The sequence below is a fragment of the Cervus canadensis genome, chromosome 10, assembly GCF_019320065.1.
Source record: "Cervus canadensis isolate Bull #8, Minnesota chromosome 10, ASM1932006v1, whole genome shotgun sequence".
NCBI classification, from domain to species: Eukaryota; Metazoa; Chordata; class Mammalia; order Artiodactyla; family Cervidae; genus Cervus; species Cervus canadensis.
The window spans coordinates 31611315-31635112 of NC_057395.1; the positions used below are offsets into that span (position 1 = coordinate 31611315).

Below are 23798 nucleotides of genomic sequence, written 5' to 3' on the forward strand. Positions count from 1 at the left end.
TCACGTGAAATGCCGGGCTGGACAAAGCACAATCTGGAATCAAGATTGCTGCGAGAAATATCAGTAAACTCAGATATGCAGATGACACCACCATTATGGCAGAAAGTGAAGAGGAACCTCGTCAAGAACCTCTTGATGAAAGTGAAAGAGGAGAGTGAAAGAGCTGGCGTAAAACTCAACATTCAAAAAACAAAGATCATGGCATCCAGTCCCATCACATCATGGCAAATAGATGGGAAAACAATGGAAACAGTGACAGACTTTATTTTCCTGGTCTCCAAAATCACTGCAGATGGTGATTGCAGTCATGAAATTAAAAGAGGCTTGCTTCTTGGAAGAAAAGCTATGACCAACCTAGACAGCATATTAAAAAGCAGAGACATTACTTTGCTGACAAAGGTCGGTCTCTTCAAAGCTATGGTTTTTCCAGTAGTCATGTATGGATATGAGAGTTGGACCATAAAGAAAGCTGAGCTCTGAAGAATTGATGCTTTTGAACTGTGGTACTGGAGAAGATTCTTGAGAGTCCCTTGTTCTGCAAGGAGATCCAACCAATCAATCCTAAAGGAAATCAGTTCTGAATATTCATTGGAAGGACTGATGCTAAAGCTGAAACTCCAGTACTTTGGCCACCTGATGCAAAGAACTGATTCATTGGAAAAGACCCTGATGCTGGGGAAGATTGAAGGCAGGAGGAGAAGGGGATGACAGAGGATGAGATGGTTGGATGGCATGACCAACTCGATGGACACGAGTTTGAGCAAGCTCCGGGAGATGAAGGACAGGGAAGCCTGGTGTGCAGCAGTCCGTAGGGTCGCAAAGAGTTAGACACAACTAAGCGACTGAACAACAAGAAGCCATAGACAATCATTCTGTTAGCATAGGCTCATGACTGGAATTTTTATTTTTTTTATTTTTATTTTTTCCAGTTTTTTTTTTTCATTTATTTTTATTAGTTGGAGGCTAATTACTTTACAATATTGTAGTGGTTTTTGCCATACATTGACATGAATCAGCCATGGATTTACATGTGTTCCCCATCCTGACCCCCCCCTCCCACCTCCCTCCCCATCCCATCCCTCTGGGTCATCCCAGTGCACCAGCCCCGAGCACTTGTCTCACGCATCCAACCTGGACTGGCGATCTGTTTCACACTTGATAATATACATGTTTCGATGCTATTCTCTCAGATCATCCCACCCTCGCCTTCTCCCATAGAGTCCAAAAGTCTGTTCTATACACCTGTGTCTCTTTTTCTGTTTTGCATATAGGGTTACTGTTACCATCTTTCTAAATTCCATATATATGCATTAGTATACTGTATTAGTGTTTATCTTTCTGGCTTACTTCACTCTGTGTAATGGGCTCCTGACTGGAATTTTTAATTCCCTCTTATTTTTTCTCTTTTCTAGTTATACCATTTACCTTAGTGTGAGCCAAACTCTGCATGCATGTGATTCATCCAGTGTTTCTAAACGTTTTTTAAAAAATTCTAAATGTTGGAGAGTATTTTTCAGATATGTAGTCTGCTATAGCTTGTGTTATTTAATCAGCAAATTCTAAAATTTTTCTCTCCTTACATTTGACTAATATTATTCACATCTTTGAAACTCTTCCCACCATATTAACTTAAGCCCTTTCACAGTATCACAGCAACCCTCCCACCATCTGCACACATTAACCGTCTTCCTTTACTTCCAGTGCATGCCATACGGCTTGCTGGGAGAGAAAGTCGGCTTGACGAACCTTTTGCAAGTGACATGCATCAGGTGGTTGATGAAATTGCCTGTGCCCTACTGCCGATCATCCAGGGTGAAAATTTTGCATTTTTTGGTCACAGGTATTTAACCTCCGTTTTTATTTTTTTTTTATTGTTGTTGTTTTTAAACCTCTGTTTTGAAAAACATTTGGGGGACTTTTTTCCACCACAGATCCATGGTTAACGTTGTCCTCTGTGTCTTCTGGGATGTGTGCCTTTGTTTTAGTTTGGTTTTGATGTTTCACCACTGCTTGAAAGAATGATTGATTCAGTATGGTTAGAGCTCTTCTCAAATGAGAAAGTCAGACTGAAAGAAGTCCTAGTAGGGACCGAAAAGATGGAAAGGCCTAGTGCTGAAATGAATGGAAACCTCTCCTTCAGGAGTGTGTAGATCCTAGGCTTCTCTTGGTATCTTCTCTTTTGAAAATAGCCCCAGCATGTTGGGTAACTCTGACCAGCCACGGCTCTTACAATTGGCCAGTCTGTACAATCATCTGACTTTTTTTCCCTTTTAGGCAGAAAGCATTAAGATTTGTAAAATCAAGACTCTAGCAGCAACGTATATCCCATTTATTTTTAAAATTAAAAAGGATATAAAGAGTATGTATTTCTTAAGCTAATCTGTAGGATTTTAAGGTTAAATCATAAATATCAGAATTCTGTCTGCCTCTTACTCAGTTTGACCTTTGGCAACTTCCTTGGGTTTCTGAATTAAGTTTCTTCCTCTGGGAAGCCGGAATGATAATGGCTCCATTTCTGAGGATTAAATGAATAATAACCATAAATTACTTGGTATTAATTATGGTAAGGACTCAGTACATTTTGGCTCCTGTATTATATATATTTACAGATACGATTGAGCAAAAAAAAAAAAAAAAGAAAAATCAAAGTATCCATTATCCCAGATAATCCTTCAGAATTTTGATGTGGCTCCATAGTATTTTTGCGTGTTGGGATCCTATTTTATATTTCTTCCTAATTTTCCCCCCACTTAAACTATTGCTATGGAGATCTGTAATCGCTGCAAGATGATTTTGTCAATTCCTTTTAAGAGAAGAATTATTTCTATCTTTTTTTCTGTTATAAAAGCACTTTGGTGACATTTTTGTAGAAAATTTAGTATACATTTCTTATAAATTTCTTAAGGACCACATATCCAGAATTTAGGTTAATGACATACACATTGATAGAGCACTTGATAGAAATTTCCAAATCACCTTCAGTTTACACTCCAGCGGCAATGACCATGGAACTGAGTTTCCTTTGTTCATTGCTTGAAGATAGTTGCAAAAAATGTTCTTGATCAATACTGTCTACAAAATATAACTACGTAATGTCTACAGCAGTTCACAAACTTTTTACTCCTGGCATTGCTTTAATACTGGGTTGACCAAAAGGTTCGTTCAGGTGTTTCTGTAACATGGTATGGAGAAACCCAGACAAACCTTTTGGCCAACCCAATACTTCTGGAAGCATTGAGGGGATCAACGAGATTTTATGTGTGGTTTATCCATCAATATTTACCATATTAGAAAATAAAACTATGAAACTTTCAAGATACTTAACATTAATAATCCCCTTATATGCTGCTATAAAGAATACATACTTTATGCAAGACTGTATTTTCCCAAAAAAGCACTGTGAGAAGAGTGGCACTATTTTACACTTTGGCACACATTTGGTACACTCTGGCACACATGTCTGGCTTATTAGAAGGCAGCTAAGATTCTCTCTTTTGCATTCCAACTGTGCTGATAACCCATGACACACGTGGTGTATGGAAAACTCAACTATGCTCTCCTAAAAAAAGAAAATGAGAGTTTAAAAGGGAAACATTTTAACAATATTCTAAAAATGGCTTTAACCTCACAGACCACCTGAAAAGGTGACAGGAACTCCTGGAAGTCCCCAGACTATACCTTGAAAACTGCTGATAAATATTAAATACATAGTGACATCTATCTTTCAGGGAGGAAAGGAAATTTAAATTAATTTCAAGACATGGTGGAAATCAGTATTCCATCTTAGTCTGAATTATCTAGGATGTCTTGAAACACTGCTGATGTTGCTGCAAATCATTGAAAACCTACCATTTACAAATAAGTTAGCTATTATTCAACTAATGTAAGCTCTCCTTCGGTCTGTTTCATGATCATTGCTGTGTTTATGAGTTCTTGTGGACTTCTGATGTATTATGAATTTCATTGAATAGTTATTGTCATGTTTTTCTTCCCCAAATGTAGTATGGGATCTTATATTGCTTTTTTTACTGCACTACATCTGAAAGAAAAATATAATCTAGAACCAGAACATTTATTTGTGTCAAGTGTAAGCCCTCCTCATGTAAGTAATTTCATTTTCCTTAGGGAGGGTGGTGGGAAGGATGGAAGTGCAGTGGGGAAATCAAGTCATTGTTTTCCTTTCTGATGAGTTTTGATCACCAGTAGACATGGTGATGAATAAAAGATACTATTGGTTAATGAAACACTCACAAATCTCTTTCACTGTCATCTTCTCATCTTTGCTCTGAAATGCACTTTAACTGTTTGCTGGTCAGTGCCTGCACTGGCCCAGGCATCTCTGATGAAAACTATTGATTCTAAGTGTATTTTCCTCCATTCTGAGTCAGCAGAGAATTTAACTTTCAGCAAACTAACTGGATCATTCTTTTTTTTTTTTTAATAAAAAATGTTTATTTTTGGCTGTGCTGGGTCCTCATTGCTGTGCACAGCTTCCTCTAAGTTGCAGAGAGCCAGGGCTCTTCTCTAGTTATGGTGCAGGCTTCTCACTGCGGTGGCTTCTTTTGTTGTGGAACGGAGCTCCAGGGCACACAGGCTTCAGTAGGTGTCGCACATGGGCTCAGGAGTCGTGTCACACAGGCTGAGTTGGTCCACGGCATGTGGGATCTTCCTGGACCAGGGATTGAACCAGTGTGCCCTGCACCACCAAGGCAGATTCTTTTCCGGTGGTCAGGTACTCCTGTCTGCCATCAGGTGATGTTCTGTGAGCACTCCTGTGTCTGAAGGTGTATTCCTGATGTATCCGTGGAGAGAGATGTACTCCATGTACACCTATGTCTCCACCATCTTGCACTCCCCACAAGGCAGATTCTTAACCCCTGGACCACCAGGAAAGCCCTCATCAGAGAACTCTCAAAATCACCGAAAGGGAGAGTAGAGAGCATTCAGGGTCTGAACAGGTGCTTTAAATGAAATGTCAGAGTAATGTTTTTACTGTTTCATGTCAAAGGCCCGACTTCCTTTCCTCAAAGATGATATGTGTGTCGAACAAATTGCCTTTTTACTGAAGGAAATGGGAGGCATTCGTGACGATTTTGTTGGTGATGAGGAACAGAGTCAAGAATCCTTTACCAAAGTGTTAGCAGATCTTCACATTTTGAAAGATGTCATGTAAGTCATTGAGGCATGTTTTCTTTCTTTCTTTTTTTTTTAAAATTATCTATGGAAGATGCAGGTTGGCCGTTCTCTGAGGATGCTTATCCAGGAAGGCAGAGTTTGACTTGTTTTCTTTTGAGGCCCACCTGTGATATTTTTGCTGCCTTAAAATGGAGCCTGGGCATGGAAATTACATTAATCAAGGATGAACAGGGCATCTTTATCTTTTTTAAAAAATGTGGTTCAATGTGTGTTGGGTTGGCCAAAAGTTTGTTCGAGTTTTTCCATAAGATCTTACAGAATCCCCAAATGAACTTTTTGACCAATCCAGTATGCTTTATCACATAAAAAAAAATTTGTTGCATAAATTACTAATGTCAAAGGATGCTCATCTTCTTAGGGGAACAGCAGAAGGGGATCCCTACTTATTAAATATGTGGAGGTGATCCAAGACAAGGGAGTGGTTTGCTTCTTGGGGGAATTTTGTTCCAGAACTCATTTGGTTCCATGACACCTGACTATTCCTGTCTCCTGAGAGGTCTCATTGACATTTGATTCTTCTAATAGGACTGAAGTCCTAATGTTCCAGATACTGGCCCTAATAAACTGAAACCATAAGGTTCTTCCTTTTCTAACCTCCCCACAGCAGGTCCTGTGGGGCCAGCATTTGGCCCTCAGTCACTATGATACACCATCATGCATTTCTTCAGTTTCATCTGGCTCTTGTCTCCTTTGGGGAGGAGCCGGACACATGGGTCTGTGCTCCTTTTCTTTCTGCCACAAAGCCTGGAGCTGAACCTAGAGCCTCCACAGGCAGTGCCTGTGAGCAGAAGTTTATACAAATAGCTTTAAAAAAAGAAAAAGTGGCGCAGACTTGAAGCACCTTGGGAACAGAGACAATCCGGTTCATTTTTATCACATCTCTGCGTTCACGCCGATGCCCACCTCTACTCCACCACTAGGGGCACTAGCTGCCCTGGTCTGTCATCTCTCTCCATTTCTACCCCAACTGTCTGAGCAAATGTGGTCCCCACAGGGCTGTGCTGTCTGTGTTCCTGGCTTAGCATGGAGTCAGAATCCAAGAAACACCAGTCCAAGTCCGACATCCCCTACTTCCACCAAAGGAAACGTGATTCAAAGCACTGTGGACATTCAGTGAAATAGCGTAGGCAAAAGCTGCTTTTTAATTAAGCCTCGCACAAACATCCTTCTGTTGAGGCTGTTCACCAGGATCCAGACCCCTGGCCTAGCGGCTGTGAGATCTGGATCCAGGGTCCCGCCTCTCAGAGGAAGGGATGCTGAGAGTAAACCCCTCAAGGTGTGGTAGGTGAGGAGGCCAGGAGGGCGTGTTTAGGAGACGGCGTGGATATGGCACATGACAAACCACCCTCAATTTTTAAAAATCCAACCCAACAATTCACTACCAGAGGCTCTGGTGACTTTGGGGAATTAACATTTGTTAAGAAGAACCCTGAGTGTTGGAAAGGGAGCCGAGGTTCAACCACAGACCCTGAGAGAAATTGAAATAGAGAAGTTCATGACTCACGGGTCATGGAGGAGGTCCACGGCGCACCTCGTGGGGCCACACGGGGAGGTCAAGGCCGACTGCAGGCAGAGAGGTGGCCGGACCTGATGGACATGCCCTTAGGCGTGGGTGGAGGGCTTTGGAATTCCCGGGCTAAGTCCGGATTGGTCAACTTGAACCCCAAAGAGCAGGTTTTGGTCAACTTCATGGGAGGTTTACCTAAAAGGTATACAAGGGAAGGCTCTGGGGGGCCCGGAGCAGCTGTCACCTAGGCCGCTGGGGGAGGGTCACAACAGGAACTCACCTGTGTTTGTGACTCTGCACGTGCTCCAGGAAGGCCGAGGGTCAGGTCCAGACTCTCACAAGCTGCCTGGCCACACAGCATGGATGCTGAGGCACCAATATTATAAAGCAGTTTAGCTAAACTCTCAAGAGCTCTCAAAAGAAACCTCCCCCAGACTGAAAATAAAAGTCACTCACAAGGATATTCCACTTGCAGAATTAAAAAAAAAAAAAAAAGTTTTTTAATAGTCTCACCCTCTCCCCAGCAAATCAAACCTCAGGAGCTACTTATAAGGATTCACTTCCTCTCTCCAAATCTCAAATGTCCTAAGCTTGTTCTGGATTCTCCCCTTTCTGCTTCCGCTCCTTCCCCTTCCTCGGTCTGCTCTCCTCTCTCCAGCTCTCCGCAGCACTCAGCTTTTCCCAATATACATGAAATCAGACCTGAAATGTCTCTCCACCCTCTCCTTGCCCATCACCCACCCCCAAGGCTCAAAGCCTGGAGGTCAAAAGGAAAATCCGAGGCAGGAGGGAAGGCTTTGCAGCTTCACTTCACTCAAGCTGCCCTCCTGTCCTACTCGGACGAATGCACAGTCCTCTTCTCCCTCTGGGACCCTGACGACACACAGGTCAGGCTGGCTGTCATCGTCCCAGGGCTCTCAGATGTTCTCCTTTTTTTAAAACTTTTTTTTCTTTTCGTTTCAGTTTCGATAATTTCCATTAACCATCTTCATGTTGACTGATTCTTCGCTCAGCCGTTATCAAATCTACTGAATAGCTTGTCAAAGGAATGCCCTGTTGCTGCTACTGCTTATTTCTAGAATTTCTTTTGGACTCTTTCTTGCAGTCTTCACCTCTTTAATGAACTTCCCCATTTGTTCACATATGTCCATTTTTTCCATGAAATCCTTTGGCATCTCCATCATAGCGACTGTCAAGCCCTTCTCTGACAATTCCAACATCTGGGTCTTATTTGAGCCTTGTGCATGTGTGCTAAGTCACTTCAGTCGTGTCCGACTCTTTGCAACCCTATGGACTGTAGTCCGCCAGGCTCCTCTGTCCATGGGGTTCTCCAAGCAAGAATACTGGAGTGGGTTGCCATGCCCTCCTCCAAGGGATCTTCACCATCCACGGATTGAACCGGAGTCTTTTATGTCTCCTGCTTTGGCAGGCTGGTAATTTACCACTGAGCCACCTGGGAAGTCTTATTCTTTTAATTACTTTGCCTCTTAACAATGGAGGTTATATATTGCTTTTTGTGTCTGATAATTTTTTTTTTATTGAAAGCTAGGTATCATGCATAAAACAGATATTCTATTGAAGGATATCATGCATGGAACTGACATAAATATACTTTATGATTTGAGCACATCTCCTCCGGCAGGCCCTGAATGTGGGGAGTTGGGTCAGTCCAGACTGGAGAGGAGCTGAGTTTCGGTTTTGTTGCTACTATGGTTACATTTCAGGGCAATGGTTCTCCCAAGTTACTGTGTGCTTACTGTGGAGACTAGACTGGAGGATTTTTCTCAATTTTTCTGTCTCTCTCCAGGCTCTCCCCCACTGACAGCTGTTGTTTGGCCCCCTATGTGTGATGCTAGCATCTGGGGTAACACGGGGAGCTCTTGGATATCCGAGCCAATCTTCAGCTTCAGTCTTAGCCAGGTCCTCTGTGTCTAGGCCTTGTGGGTGGGTCTGGTGGGTATTAGGTGGAAGTTTCCATTCCCTCCCCAGAAGTAGAAGACTTTCCCTTGGCTTTTGTATAGAACTGGGGGCCTGGCAGCTCAGCTGGTAAAGGATCCACCTGCAATGCAGGAGACCCTGGTTTGATTCTTGGGTCACGAAGATCCCTTGAAGAAGGGATAGACTACCCTCTCCAGTATTCTTGAGCTTCCCTGGTGGCTCAGATGGTAAAGAATCTGTCTTCCTGTGGGAGAACTGGGTTTGACCCCTGGGTTGGGAAGACCCCCTGGAGGAGGACATGGCAACATACTCCAGTATTCTTGCCTGGAGAATCCCCATGGACAGAGGAGCCTGGTGGGCTACAGTCCATGGGGTTGCAAGCAGTTGGACACAACTGAGTGACTAAGCACAGCACAGGGGGCCCAAGACCCTTCCCATTCCTTCCCCCAGGGTAGAGGGTTAATGCTTCCATTCCCTACATCCATGGATCTTCCCATGTGCCCTGGGCGGGGGGCGTGGAGGGGGTGTTTGATGCCCCTCCTCCAGCAACTGAGATTTCTGCTTAGTAGGAGGGGAGGACTTGACTGGGGGCGGGGTTAGTGTCCATCTCATGGTCGCATCCAATTTCCTGCTGTCCACCTGCCCAGCAGAGAGGGCTATTTCTGACCTCCTGCCTGTTCCTATTCTTTCTCGTGAGCCCCTCGTGGGGGGCCATGGACAGGAGCCTGTGAGTCAGTGTGAACTGCCTCTGACACATCACCCCACGCTTGGTCCCCAGCACTTGAGCATTTGTAGCTGGTTCCTTCTCACCCACATGGACAGCAGACACCCCTTCATCCTGTGCTCTGCCCACATGAGACAGTCCGTGTGACCCACCTCTCCTTAGAGGGGCCCAGCCTTCCCTGGAGTTCGCTATCTGGTTTGCCTTGCAAACTCAGCTTCCTGATGAGTTCAAGAATTTATGGTTTTGCAGTTTGTCAGGCATTTTTCCTTGTTAGGCTGCGAGGGGCACTCCTGGTTTTCTACATTCCAGGCAGAAGTGGGAATTCTTGCCCGGACTATTGAAAGAGACAACCCTTTGTCCCCTTCAGTCTGTTCTACACATTGTACCAAAAGGGATGACTGTCAAGTCTGGTCATGATATGCCTTGCCCTAAATCCTCTTGGTGGCTTCCTGACTCTTAGGATGACCAGATCCCTTCAGGAGACCTACACGTGACCCTCGCTTGCTTATTATTCTGGTTTTTGGTCACACCACGTTGCCTGTGGGATCCTAGTTCCCTGACCCAGGATTGAACCTGCACCCCTTGCATTGGAAGCTTAGAGTCCTAACCACTGGACCACAGGGAAGTCCTCTTGCTTGCTTCTTCTACCGCAATTTGTCCCAATTCTCCATTCACTCATGGAACAAAAGCCACCTGGTTTGTGCTCACCTGGCCCCTCTTTCCCTGCCATCTCTGCCCGTTGCCGAGTTTTTCCTATCTACTCAGATCTCAAGTCTAACCCCATGTTCCAGGGAGTCCCTGCTTGATGTCACTCCACCCCCACTTGTCACGTGTTCACAGATCACCCTGAACTTGGTGACCCATCTGTTCAATCTGTTCAATCGCCTGGCGACTTCATTAATGTCTGTCTCCCCAGCCAGTCTCTAAGTGGCAGGAGGAGAGGGGCTGTGCTTACCCAAGTGTCCCTAAGGGACTAACACAGCCCCAGCACCAGCTCTCAGCAAATGGTTTCCTGCTGTTTTGATGAAACTGAGAATCGGCAGAATCAACTCAGGGGCCCTCTGTCCATAAATCTGCATCTGTTCTGCGCACAGCAACCCTCTGCCGAACAACGGAGGCCTGGGGGATAGAGAGGTGGCCATTTCAGGGGAATGACAGTTGAAGATACTATATAACCAGCCCCATTTTGAGTTGGACTGGGTGCCCAGGTGCCACCTGCCTGCACCTGGCTGTTCCAGAAGCCAGAAGATCTTAGAAAATAACCTGGACCACAGTGACTCTCAGGTGCTGACACGTAAAAGTGCCATGGATAAAAATAAAATAAAATAAAATGTTTGTATTGCTGTAAACAGCAAAAGGGAAGGAAGTGAGGACTTGTTTGATTTAAATGAGGTTATTAATAGGAAAAGATTCTAGGGGGTGTCTATTACGAAATGTTACAAACCGGCATCTTTATATTTGCAGCTGTAACACACACTCTAAGACTCGTCTTTCTTGTGACATAACATGCTTTTCTGGATCTGAAGATATACCAGCGGATATGGAAGGTGAAATGATTTTGATGGCTTGAGGTGTTTTATTGAGATATCTGATGATTTCCATGCCAGAGTTGCTGGCAGGCCTTGCAGCACAGATCTGATTTTTTTTAAAATGTCCTGTACTAGTACATAAATCCAGCCATGCACCTTTTTTCATACACTACAAGGGGATGTGTAATATCCATGCTTCTTTTTTTATCCTTAAACTATTGCCATACTTCAAGTAAGTGTCTTTTTGAAAAAATTCACTTGTATAAAAATGGTCTGGTCAGTACAGGGCACAAACGCCAAACAAAAGTATTAGTTAAAAGTATTAGTATTAGTATAACTAATACAAAAGTATTAGTTAAAAACAACAACAAAAAACCTCTCAACTGGCAGTTGCATGGAGTAGAAAACTGGTCCCAGTTTTATCTAGTGTAAATGGAGAGATGTCAGTTCTGTGTAAAATGAGAGAAGGCAGGTAATACCACTGTATACTGAGAGGTCTCTGAGAAATTAGAAATTCAGGATGCACAGAACATGAAACCATGGGAGTAACTCTACCACCAGTGTCAGCTCTTAGAAAAGTAACACCTGGAAGTAAATCTGCGGGTGGTGGCATCATTTGTTATTAAATACAATTCTGTTTTTTCAGCCTGGAAAGATGTAACCAGTGGAAATTTTGACAGTTTTGTGCTTCCAGGACACCACTTCTATCTTCTGGAACCTTCCAACACAAGCTTCATCAAGAAATACATAGCCAAGTCTCTAGAAATATCAGCGCTTGCCTCTTGACAGATACCTCCCCTTCTTGGTCTTAAAACAGTCCCATTGATCATGTGATACTCTTCTTCGGTGTTTCAGAGTAGCTTAGGAGTTTGTTTCAGAGATTGGAAAATGATCAATTTGCTGCTGTCAGGGTGATGTGTTATCTACAAATGTATTTCCCCACAGAGCATTTACATATCTGGGGGATGCAAGATGAATGGGTCAAGAATACTTTCGGGAGGGTCTTTCTTCTTTGTATTAGAATCGCATTTGGGTCTCATCTGTGGAAGGTTTGTCAATGAAGTTCCTGCTTGGTCAATGATTCGTTTCTTCCTTTCGGTTATTCTGACAGTGAAAATCACAGACAGGGGAAGTGCTTGAAATGAAATGACTGTTTCATTAACACACTGGGGCCCAAAGCCTGATCTCATCTTTTGAAATATAGGGTTGCCCCAATCAATGAGGAAATGTTAAAATAAGACAGCCCTGAATAATCATTGCTGCCTGTCCTGGCAAGTCCCCGGAATGCCCGTAGCCCTCTTAGGTTCTCTTCTAAGGGGTTCCTCCGACCTGGACTGCTTGCTGTCTGTGTGTGTTCCCGCTGCTGTTCAGGCAATGACCAACTGGGACTCAGGGTGACTGTCCGGAGTCTAGTCCTCGGTGTACAGAGGGTCAGGCACAAATGCCAGACCCAGCAGGCTGCCTCAGCTTCATGTGTGATCATCTGAACCAGACAGAGAAAGCAAGCACACCAGTTGGAAACATACAGGAAAGAAAAGGGAAAAAATTAAGTAGGAGACTGATCTGAGTCAGAGCAACGGCAGACCACCACTGGTAGGATTCACAGATGCCTACTGCCCGGGATGGAGAGGCACCATATCCCCAGGGCTACGTGGGTCCTGCCATCTCTGCCGAGGCCCAAACCGTGTTTGTCTCTTGGAATCCTGGCTGTTTAACTGGCACCTTGATTTGTTATCTCCCTTGGTTCTTCACAATAAAGCCCCTACTGCATGCAACCAGTGTCTCTTCCTTACGGCTTCCAAAGCTTAACACAGCTTGACACGCTAAAATGTCACCTTCTAAAGCACGGATGTGTTTGGGATCACATAATATGGGGTCGTGTTTTTGTTGGTTTAAAAATAGTATATAGAGAGTCTTAGTGAGTAAGATTAAGGGAAATACACACAAGAGGGACTTTTTAGAATATATCATTCTTTTTAATATTTATTTACTTGGCTGTAGTGGGTCTTAGTTGCAGAATGTGAACTCTAAGTTGCAGCATGTGGGATCTAGTTCCCTGACCAGGGATCAAACCTGGGCCCCTGCATTGGGACCTCTGAGCTTTAGCTACTGGACCACCAGGGAAGTCCCCATTGTTTCTTTTTAACAAAGTGAAAATAATATAAAATTCATTGTCAGGGGGGAGGGTTTTGAGTAAAAATTCATGTAATACATTTGAGTTAAAGGTAACCTCGAGAAACTATGTTCACCGTTTAGTGTGCACTGAACTGTGCTTTACTCTTGGGTAGGATACAGGGCTCTGTTCTAGAAGGATTGGTGCTAAAGGAATCTAGATTTGTGATTATTCATTTGAACAACCTGTAGTTACTACAGTCCACAAATAGGAATCTCATGATGCGGCCGATGCCAGCCTTTTGGGGTGGAGGTGAGGTCCACGCAGGAACAGCTCAAAGAGTTTCTGAGCCCTCCACTGGAAGAGGGTGTCAACTTCATCGTGGAAGACTTCTGTCTTTAGGCAACACTTAGTAGAGAGGAGAATCACCTTTAACTTTCCCAAGTTTTCCAGATTAGAAATCAAGCTAGATTTGTTTTTCATTAAACTTTTTATTTTGTGAGAACTGTAGATTCACATGGGGTTCTAAGAAATGACACAGAGCTCCCCAGCTTCCCCAACATCGTGCAAAATTTTTGCAACATCATGCGAAATTCTAGTGTCACTGCCCAACCAGGGGATGACATTGATACAGAACATCCCATCACCACTGGATCCCTCCTGCTGGCCTTTTAACATCCTCCCTCATTCCCCTCCTCCTTGGCAATCACTATTCAGTCCTCAAGGTTTGCAATTTTGCCATTTCAAGAATGTTACATAAACAGGATCATACAATATATAACCTTTTGGGACTGGCTTTTTTTTCACCCAACATAATTCCCTGAAAATTCATCTAGTCAATCCAAAAATTTTTTTCTTAAGTCACATGAAATCAATCTCTCCCAGTGCTCACACAACACCAAACCTACACCCTTCAGCAGGGGACAGAGGCACTCTCTCTGGGAAGACTTCTAGCCTGTAGAATCTCAAACGGATGTTAGGACTCTGAAAATGAGGCCACCTTCTTTCAGAGAGCCTGTGGACACCAAAGTGAGACTGCAAACTGGTCCAATAGACATTCCAGATTCTTCATTTTCACTCTGATAAAACTGGACTTTAGAGGCATACTGTACAGTCTGTCATCACCAGCTACTACATTTCAGCCTGATGTTTTTATTTGTCCTAAGCATAGAAACTTGAATAGCTGATAGCCCATGACAGCTTTTCTTCTTTCTTTGAAGAGCTTGAGATAGACTCATAAGTTTATTTTTAAAAATTTTGTTGCTTGCTCTCGTCTTTTATACAGTATACACTTTAAAATGAAGGTAGGATAAATACAGGTACCTCATTCAATTCTTAACCGCTGAGATCGACATTTTCCCCTTACCCTACAGATGAGCTTTAGCCAAAGCTTCAGTAACTTGCCTCGGGTTACCTATAAATCAGTCACTGAAGGGAGCCTGGAGCCAGATGTGTCTGTATTGCCGAGGCTCTGCATTGGTGTGAATCCCAAAGCTACACAGAGGAATGAATTGACCCTTGTGATTAGTTCTTAATAAACTGTGCTGATTATACCAGTAAGACCACTTCACTGCAGAAAAAACAGAGAAGCCAAAAGAACAAGCTTTTTGTGTACACACACACACTACACTAAAAACTAATGTTTTTGTATACAGACTACAAGAGCAACACTTTAAAAATAACTCTTTAAAATTGCCTGGTTTTAGCAAGTAAAATTTTATTAAACATGTAGTTTCAGCATACCTCTAATTCAGAATGACAAGTCATGTTACTAGCAAAAATACTGATGATCCATCAAGAGTTACAGTGCATTTCTCCCCTAAGTATTAGGTCACGATACCATTATGAAGGCTTCAAAAGGAAAATTCTCTCACGGGCTGAATTCTAGATTCCGTATTTTTCTATTAGCTCTCTTGCTTTAGAAATATAGGCACTCATGGCATCTTCCTTTGATAATCCTAGAAAGATACAAACAGGTTGACTCACCGACCGATGTACGTGGAAATTAAGAAGGTTCGTGTAACACTTAAAAACTACCTTTTTGAAGGTTCCAGGCTTCCCACTTAGCCTTTCCTTTTAGATCTAACAGTGCTGGACACTCTGCCAAAAGAAGGAAAGATACATTCACAGAGTTACTTGTTATTCTATGCTTCTATACTGTTCAACAAAGTGTACTGTTATTTTTTAATATGACAGCACAATACCAATATCTATGTCTCCAGTTACAGACTGTTTGTACAGTCCATAGATCTCTTTTAGTTCCTCATCATCTGGCCTGGTTTTCAGCTTCTTCACGTCTTTGGGCGCCTTGTCAAAATCAGCCTAAAACAAAAAGACAGTGCATTTGCCAACTTTAGGCAGGTTTATCTGCTTCAGGAGAACTTAAAGAGGACAGGAAGCTTTCAATCAGAAATGAACTATTACTGCTCTGGTTCCACCAGGATTATCCTTATTTTAATTTGTGGATACTTCCTTTGGTCCTTACCTGTTACACGGACAATGCACCTACATATCTGATACAGAGAACAAAATAAAATTCTTAATATTTAAAATGTTTATCTAAATGTTTAAAAACTGAAGAATACATAAATAAATGGAAAGATAGTCCCTGTTCTTCAATAGAAAACATTAATAGTAAAATGTTCATCTTACCCAAAGTCATCAACAAATTCAATGCACTTCATTATCAAAATTCCAATGGCATTTTTCACCGAAAGAGAAAAAGCAATCCCAAAATGTGTATAGAACCATAAAAGCTAAAGCAATCTTGAGAAAGAAGAACAAAGCTGGCGGCATCACAATTCCTTATTTCAAATGATATTACAAGCTATGGTAAGCAAAACAGTATGGTACCGACATAAAAACGGACACAAAGATCCATGGAACAGAGTCAAGAGCCCAGAAATAAACCCATGCATATATGGTCAATTCATTTATGACAAAGGAGCCAAGAATATACACTGCAGAAAGGACAGTGTCTTCAGTCAACAATTCTGGGAAAACTGAATACACGAGCAAAAAAATGAGACTGGACCCCATCTTACACCACATACAAAAATCAACTCGAATGAAAGATTTGAACATAAGATTTAAAACTGTAAACAACTAGAAAAAGAGATAGAAAGTAAGTTCCTTGACATCATTCTTAGCAGTGATTTTTGGATGTGACACCAAAAGTAAAACTAGTTAAAACAAAAATAAACACAGGACACTATAGCAAACAAAAAACTTCTGCACAGCAAAGGAAACATCAACAAAATGAAAAGGCAACCTACTGAATGGGACAAAATATTTGCAAACTGTTTATCTGATAAGGGGCTAATATCCAAAATATATACAGAACTCGTATGACTGAACAGAAAAAAAAAAAAAAAAAAGCAAAACAAAACAATCTGATTTAAAAAGAGTCAGGAGATTTTTCCACAGAAGATACATAGTGATCTGAAACAATGTTCCACATCATTAAGCATCAGGAAAATGCAAATCAAAACAACAATGACATATCTCCTCATATCTGTAAGAATGGCTATGATCAAAAAGGCAAGAAATAACCAGTGTTGATGAGGATTTGGCGAAAAGGGCACCCCATACACTGTTGGTGGGAATGTAAATTGGTGCAGCCACTGTGGAAAACAGTATGAAGCTTCTTCAAAAATTTAAAAAAGAACTACCATGTGATCTCACAATCCCACTTTGGAGTATTTATCCAAAGGAAATGAAATCAGTATCTTGAAGAGACATCCAAATATACTAAAATGTGTCAATACTAATGGCCTCTATTGGTAAGTTTCCTGTTTGTTTTTTTTTTAAATACCATCTATACTCTCCAAATTTCCCATAATGTGCATGCACATATTGTGTCTATAATAAGGACAAAGTTAAAATGCTACATTACTTCCCTCAGCTTCCTAAGGGCAGGACAGGGCAAGACTGTCCAGGAGGTATAGGGATCCTTCCCTTCAGGGTTGGCAGGCATCTCAGGTGTTCTATTTGCTGTGAAGTCTCGTGCCATCTTCCAATGACAGCAACTCAAGTCCTTTTGGCAAGCTAAGCCTTGATACGAATTCTAAGGCTTCTCAGAAACCTGCTAAGTCCCTGCCTTCCAGGAAGGAGTTTTTGGAAGACTGTGCTTCATGTTTTGAGGGGTATGGAACCATCTAACAAGCTCATGAAAGTCTTGGACCCTCTCTATCCAAAAGTGGAGCCCTTGACCATTTCCCAGGCAATTTCAGAGGTCCCCTCTCTACTCTCTCCCCAGGCAGAGGAGAAAAACCCATTCCAGAGCAGGGCCCAGTGTCAGTCTTTCTCTCCAGCATGCCCTTCCCTGGCACCCCAACGTCATGCACTCGTGTTTTACGTGGCAGTTTCAGTGTGCCTTCTCCCAGCCCAGCTACGATGAGCCGTGGCGGGAAAAACATTGGGCTCATGTCAGGATCCTGGGTTTTAATTCTAGCTTGGAGACACACTGCCCTGGGACTCTGTGTAAGCAATGGAGCTCCCATGAGATTTGGCTTCAGCTAAAAAAAAAAAAAAAGGCATCAACCTTAGCCGGGAAGCATGAGGATGAAACAAGAATAAGACCGTAAATATTCTTGACTTCATTCTGTTGACTCTGCCAGCCCAGAGCTCACCACTTGTATCACACTATTGATTCAATATGTATTGAACACCTCTGAGGGGCCAGGCCTTGGGAGAGCAGACAGGGATGAACAGGGCAGCCAGCTTTCACAAAGCTCAGCATCCTGTGGGAGATGAGTGGGTCACAGTGATCATGTGATACTTGCTCAAGCAGAGGAGCAGTAGGTGTCCTGGGACCACAGAGAAGGGAACAGTTGTGAGGGTGGAAGGCACCTTCTCAGAGAAGATGATGCTTAGTTGAGCCTGGGGTGGGGTCAGTACCTAGCGGATGGACAGTGACAGGGAAGCGGGTTCCAGGCAGACCTAACAGTATTTATTAGGGCTCAGCACAAGGCTGGTGGGAAGGTATTTGTTCCCCCCAAGTATCCAGAACAGAGGATAGGCACAAACATTCATCTCAGTAGCAACAGCCTTGCCTTACAGAGTGCTGGCAGGTGGGAGGAGCCCATCTGAGCCCTGTACCTCCTTGTTGAACACATGAATGAAAAGTGAGTAGATATTAGGAGGGTCTGAAATTATCATAGGTTGCCAGGCTCTAGCCCCAGCAAGATCCAGGGGAACCCTCAGGATGAACGGCGTCGGCGAATGAGAGAGAGAGTGAGACAAAGCTCGGGGCTAAGTCTAAAGTTTATTTTCGCAGGGCCCCTTTATACCCTTAACAACATCTTTTGGGGGGAAGTGCATATTGTTTACACACAGGTCATCTCAAAACATTACAGCAACTTGACCTTCAACAGAAACTGGATGTCACCCACATACTTTTTCGTTCACAAGAGTCTTTTTTATCATTTGGCCTTCAGGCCTGCTAACATTTTATGGCTTGCACCTGGTGTGACTTAAGCAACTTCAGTAGCCGACCCTGTTTTTCTTATAATTAATCTATTTTCTTTCTAATAAGTGTCATCTCTATGGGAACTAGATAGGATTACATTTTTACAGAACAGAAATGCGAAGGACTGCAGAAACAGCAGACATGGCACAAAACAGGCTCTCAGTCTAAAAGTTAACTACCTGCAAGAAGTTGCCAGCTAATCTCTCTCTAAAGTATTTTCTATTAGGCACATTTGTGGCTATCATATTTGTGGAGCTTTTCTCACCCTGTGAAGGGGCCTATGCTTAATAGTTTCTTTTGTTAGTGTACTGTGCTTAGGATGTTTAGAACAATCAAGAGCATTTTGTGCAATGAGATCACACATTTATCAAACAAGCCAGAATGCCAGCAAAATGTTTGAAGTGAAGCATTTCCTTCATCCCTGGCCCCTTCATAGCGTACCAGCGTCCAGGAGATTTATTAATTAGGGTTTTAAGTTGGTCTTTATTCAGTGAAAGAGGAGCAGGAGAGCTCTCGGCAGGCAACACAAGAATCTGCAGCAGGGCAAACAAGAACAGCAGCAAAAGCTTTTAAGTTTCATTAGGTCCCATTTGTTTAGTTTTGCTTTTATTTCCAATATTCTGGGAGGTGGGTCATAGAGGATCTTGCTGTGATTTATGTCGGAGAGTGTTTTGCCTATGTTCTCCTCTAGGAGTTTTATAGTTTCTGGTCTTACATTTAGATCTTTAATCCATTTTGAGTTTATTTTTGTGTATGGTGTTAGAAGTGTTCTAGTTTCATTCTTTTACAAGTGGTTGACCAGCTTTCCCAGCACCACTTGTTAAAGAGGTTGTCTTTTTTCCATTGTATATCCTTGCCTCCTTTGTCAAAGATAAGGTGTCCATAGGTTCGTGGATTTATCTCTGGGCTTTCTATTCTGTTCCATTGATCTATATTTCTGTCTTTGTGCCAGTACCATACTGTCTTGATGACTGTGGCTTTGTAGTATAGTCTGAAGTCAGGCAGGTTGATTCCTCCAGTTCCATTCTTCTTTCTCAAGATTACTTTGGCTATTCGAGGTTTTTTGTATTTCCATACAAATTGTGAAACACGTGCATCCCAATGTTCATCGCAGCACTGTTTATAATAGCCAGGACATGGAAGCAACCTAGATGCCCATCAGCAGATGAATGCATAAGGAAGCTGTGGTACATATACACCATGGAATATTACTCAGCCATTAAAAAGAATTCATTTGAATCAGTTCTAATGAGATGGATGAAACTGGAGCCCATTATACAGAGTGAAGTAAGCCAGAAAGATAAAGAACATTACAGCATACTAACACATATATATGGAATTTAGAAAGATGGTAACGACAACCCTTTATGCAAAACAGAAAAAGAGACACAGAAGCACAGAACAGACTTTTGAACTCTGTGGGAGAAGGTGAGGGTGGGATGTTGCGAAAGAACAGCATGTATATTATCTATGGTGAAACAGGTCACTAGCCCAGGGGGGATGCATGAGACAAGTGCTCGGGCCTGGTGCACTGGGAAGACCCAGAGGAATCGGGTGGAGAGGGAGGTGGGAGGGGGGATCGGGATGGGGAATACGTGTAAATCTATTGCTGATTCATGTCAGTGTATGACAAAACCCACTGAAAAAATAAATTAATTAATTAATTAAAAAAAAAAAAAAGAACAGCAGCAGAAAAGGGAGGAGGATATAGGGTAGGGTAGAGGCCGAGGCCAACCTGGAGGGTCCCTTATCCTAGACGGCTTTGCCTGTCAGGTATTTTCCTCGTGACCTCGTCATGGATGGGGTCCCAGACGGCCTTGCCTGCCTGATTTTCTTCATGACCTCGTCACAGGTGGGACCTCCCATAACGGCTCCCAGCAATAGGTGAGAAACAGATTTTTTTGTTTTTTTTTCTTTTAATCTTTGGCCACACCTCACCACATGCAGGATCTTAGTTCCCTGACCAAGGATGGAACCTACACCCCTTGCAGTGGAAGCACACAGTCTTAACCACTGGACCACCAGGGAAATCCCAGAAACAGGGACTTAAAGGTACAGTCATTTACACTTAATTCCAAGCACTCTGGGCCAAAGGGAAAGTTGGATAATGTTCCTGTGCTGCTGCAGAGCTGGGCTCGCGGCTTTGGGTGAGGAATTTCAACGCCTGCTGAGCTCACTCTGCTGGAGCCCGTACTCAGCACCCTGGCTGAAAGCTGACCTGCTGGATTTCCCCCGCGCCTGTGCCTAACGGGTCTTCAAAACAACTGCCTTAAAACCTCTCCTCACACCCTCTCCCGTTCCTGTTTTCGCAAGGCCCCCCGACCCCGCCCCTAGTGTAGCAGTGACCCTGGAGTACCACGGTCACATGGGGTGCATCCTGCCATGTACCCAATGCAAACATTTAAATTTTTTAAAGAATATTTAGTGGTGACAGAAAGCTCATAGTACAAATTAAAAAAGAGAGAGAGCGAGAGAGCAAAATTATATAAAAAGCAAAGTGTGTGTATAAACATATACATTCACATATCACATAGATGTTTCTCGAACACTTGAGAAAGTAACCTAGTGCTAATGTGGTTATCACTTGGGTGAAGGAATGTCTGATGTTCTACTTTATATTATGGGCTTCCCTGGTAAAGAATCCGCCTGGTTTCATATCTGGGTTGGGAAGGTCCCCTTGAGAAAAGAATGGCTACCCACTCCAGTATTCTTGCCTGGAGAATTCCATGGACAGAAGAGCCCGGCGGGTTACAGTCCACGGGGTCACAAAGAGCCGGACAGGACTGAGAAACTAACACTTTCCCCTTTTTCTTTTTTACTTTACATTTGTTCCCTTTCCCCCAAATTTCCACCCTGAACATAAACTTTTTTTTCCCTCCAAAGACCACAAGAACAGTATATTTAAGATCGTGGTTTTCCAGATCTCTGCACTAGCTTGGAAGAGCCCCTAGGCATGCCAAGGAGCAAGGGGAGGCCGCCCACACCTCCCTCTCCAGGATGGGAAGAGATGGCTGGGCAGGACCCGCCGGGTCCGCTGGCAGCAGCCTGGCGCCCGCCCTCCCGCGGCGGGTGCCTGGTTTGCGTCTAACCAGTCCCCGGGGTTCACAAGAGTTGCCATAGGGAGGCCGGCACGCCGTCAACAGAATGCACCGGTGCGGATTACGCGCAATAAGGGGGCGCTGGCGATGGGGTGGGCGTGTCTCGGGGGTCCCCGCGGACAGCTACCGGGGACAAAGAGGACTGGCAGCAGCGGCCCGAAGTGCCGGGTCAGAGATGCGCCGCGACCCCGGCGGGGCGTCACGCCGGCCCCACGCCCCACTCGAGCGCTTTTCTCCGGGACGTACGCTCCTCCCCGCCCGCAGCAGCGCGCGCACACCCAGCTCACCTGCAGGGACATGGCGGCTAAACCTGGACGGTGCCTGTCTCTAAGCGCCGGGTTCCCGGGACCCGGCGCCCAGCGACTCCTTAAAGGGCAGCGCGCCTCCGCCCGCCGGCTCCCATTGGTCGCGCTCCCGGGCCCGGCCTATGCCCATTGGTCGCTGGCCCGCGAGGGCGGGGCTGGGCGGTGAGTGACACCGTCCGGGCCCGCGGGGCCGCGCTCTTCTCCCAGCCTAAGCCCTGCAGAGAGTTGTGCGCTGCCAGAGGTTGCAACTGGCAAGGCGCAGGGAAGAGAATTTAAAAGAGCTCCTCTCTGCCCCTGACTCGCTCTATTCATTCTCTAGAGGTTGTTTGCAGGAAATCCTGAGAGGTCTCTCCAGGGCACTGACCTCACTTGGGATTCCTTTTCATATATACCTCTGTCCTCTGCATGATTCTAAGAGCTTGGGTGGCAGACAGCGTTTATCTGGTATCTCTGTCTCCCGACCCGTCTTGAGGCACAGCCCACCAGGAATGAAGAGGTAGTTTGCCTCTTCTCCTCATTATAAAAGGAGAGCCACTTACATTCTGAACACGCTCTGCAATCATCCCAACTGGATTTCAATTAGGGTAAAAAAAAAAAAAACAAAAAAACAAAACACACAGGACTCTTCAACATGACCCCATTCGCCAGGGGAACAAACCCAGTGTCACTCCAAGTCTGCAGACACAGAACGGGGTTGTAATTCACGTCTGATTAAATTTTCAAAGAACTGGAACTGCATTTTCTGGTCATCTGAGGAGTTCATTACATACAAGTCTTCGTGGAGCAAAGTGATTGGAAGAAGGTCACTGAATTCCCTCTTCCTGACCACCTTCAACCTGGTGCCAGCCTCTGCCAGTCACGTCACTGGATTTGGATGAGCAGCCTCCAGCTTGCAGAGCTGGAGGGGAAGAGCCGACTCCGATGACTGGAATGCGCAGGGCTGCTCTGGAAGGAAGTTTAGGAGACAGACACCGAGTCACAGCAGTGGGCACCACTGACAGGAACAGTTCAGTTCAGTCGCTCAGTCGTGTCTGACTCTCTGCGACCCCATGGACTGCAGCACACCAGCCCTCCCTGTCCATTGCCAACGACCGGAGTTTACTCAAACTCGTGTCCATTGAGTCAGTGATGCCATCCAACCATCTCATCCTCTGTCATCCCCTTCTCCTCCTGCCTTCAATCTTTCCCAGCATCAGGGTCTTTTCCAATGAGTCAGTGCTTTGCATCAGGTGGCCACAGTATTGGAGTTTCAGCTTCAACAAAGTCCTTCCAATGAATATTCAGGACTGATTTCCTTTAGGATGGACTGGTTGGATCTCCTTGCAGTTCAAGGGACTCTCAAGTCTTCTCCAACACCACAGTTCAAAAACATCAATTCTTCAGTGCTCAGCTTTCTTTATAGTCCACCTCTCACATCCATCCATGACTACTGGAAAAACCATAGCTTTGACTATACAGACCTTTGTCAGCAAAGTAATGTCTTTGCTTTTTAATATGCTGTCTAGGTTGGTCATAGTATTTCTTCCAAGGAGCAAGTGTCTTTTAATTTCATGGCTGCAGTCACCATCTGCAGTGATTTTGGAGACCAAAAAAATAGTCTGTCACTGTTTCCACCGTTTTCCCATCTATTTGCCATGAAGTGATGGAACCAGATGCCATGGGCTTAGTTTTCTTAATGTTGAGTTTTAAGCCAACTTTATCACTCTACTCTTTCACTTTCATCAAGAGGCTCTTTAGTTTTTCTTTGCTTTCTGCCATAAGGGTGGTGTCATCTGTATATCTGAGGTGATTGATATTTTTCCCAACAATCTTGATTCCAGCTTGTGCTTCATCCAGCCCGGCATTTCTCATGATGTACTCTGCATATAAGTTAAATAAGCAGGGTGACAATATACAGCCTTGACATACCCCTTTGCCT

The 23798-nt window shown here is 44.0% G+C and overlaps 2 protein-coding genes across 28 annotated transcripts in view; one reads left to right on the forward strand and one right to left on the reverse strand.

The window, feature by feature from the left end:
- The window catches only part of LOC122447852 (ribonuclease P protein subunit p38), a 55444-nt gene that overhangs the window by 26685 nt on the left and 4961 nt on the right, over positions 1–23798 (forward strand). For 5 of the 27 annotated variants that reach the window (XM_043478526.1, XM_043478528.1, XM_043478527.1 and 2 more), the window contains exons 4-8: positions 1702–1840; positions 4003–4102; positions 5009–5169; positions 10830–10912; positions 11541–12669. The exons of 18 other annotated variants lie outside the window; for them this stretch is intronic. In XM_043478526.1, the coding sequence (XP_043334461.1) occupies positions 1702–1840; positions 4003–4102; positions 5009–5169; positions 10830–10912; positions 11541–11680 (623 nt within the window). In that variant the 3' untranslated portion in view covers positions 11681–12669. Of the gene's footprint in view, positions 1–1701; positions 1841–4002; positions 4103–5008; positions 5170–10829; positions 10913–11540; positions 12670–23798 lie in introns of those variants that run through there. 4 more of the 27 variants (XM_043478532.1, XM_043478531.1, XM_043478533.1 and 1 more) reach the window with 4 other exon arrangements.
- Positions 13479–22013, reverse strand: LOC122447853 (acyl-CoA-binding domain-containing protein 7). Its single transcript, XM_043478535.1, has 4 exons — positions 21863–22013; positions 15212–15329; positions 15045–15107; positions 13479–14965 (listed from the first exon to the last, which is right to left on the reverse strand). The coding sequence occupies exons 1-4, from the start codon at positions 21872–21874 to the stop codon at positions 14892–14894; spliced, it is 267 nt and encodes an 88-aa protein (XP_043334470.1). The 5' UTR covers positions 21875–22013; the 3' UTR covers positions 13479–14891.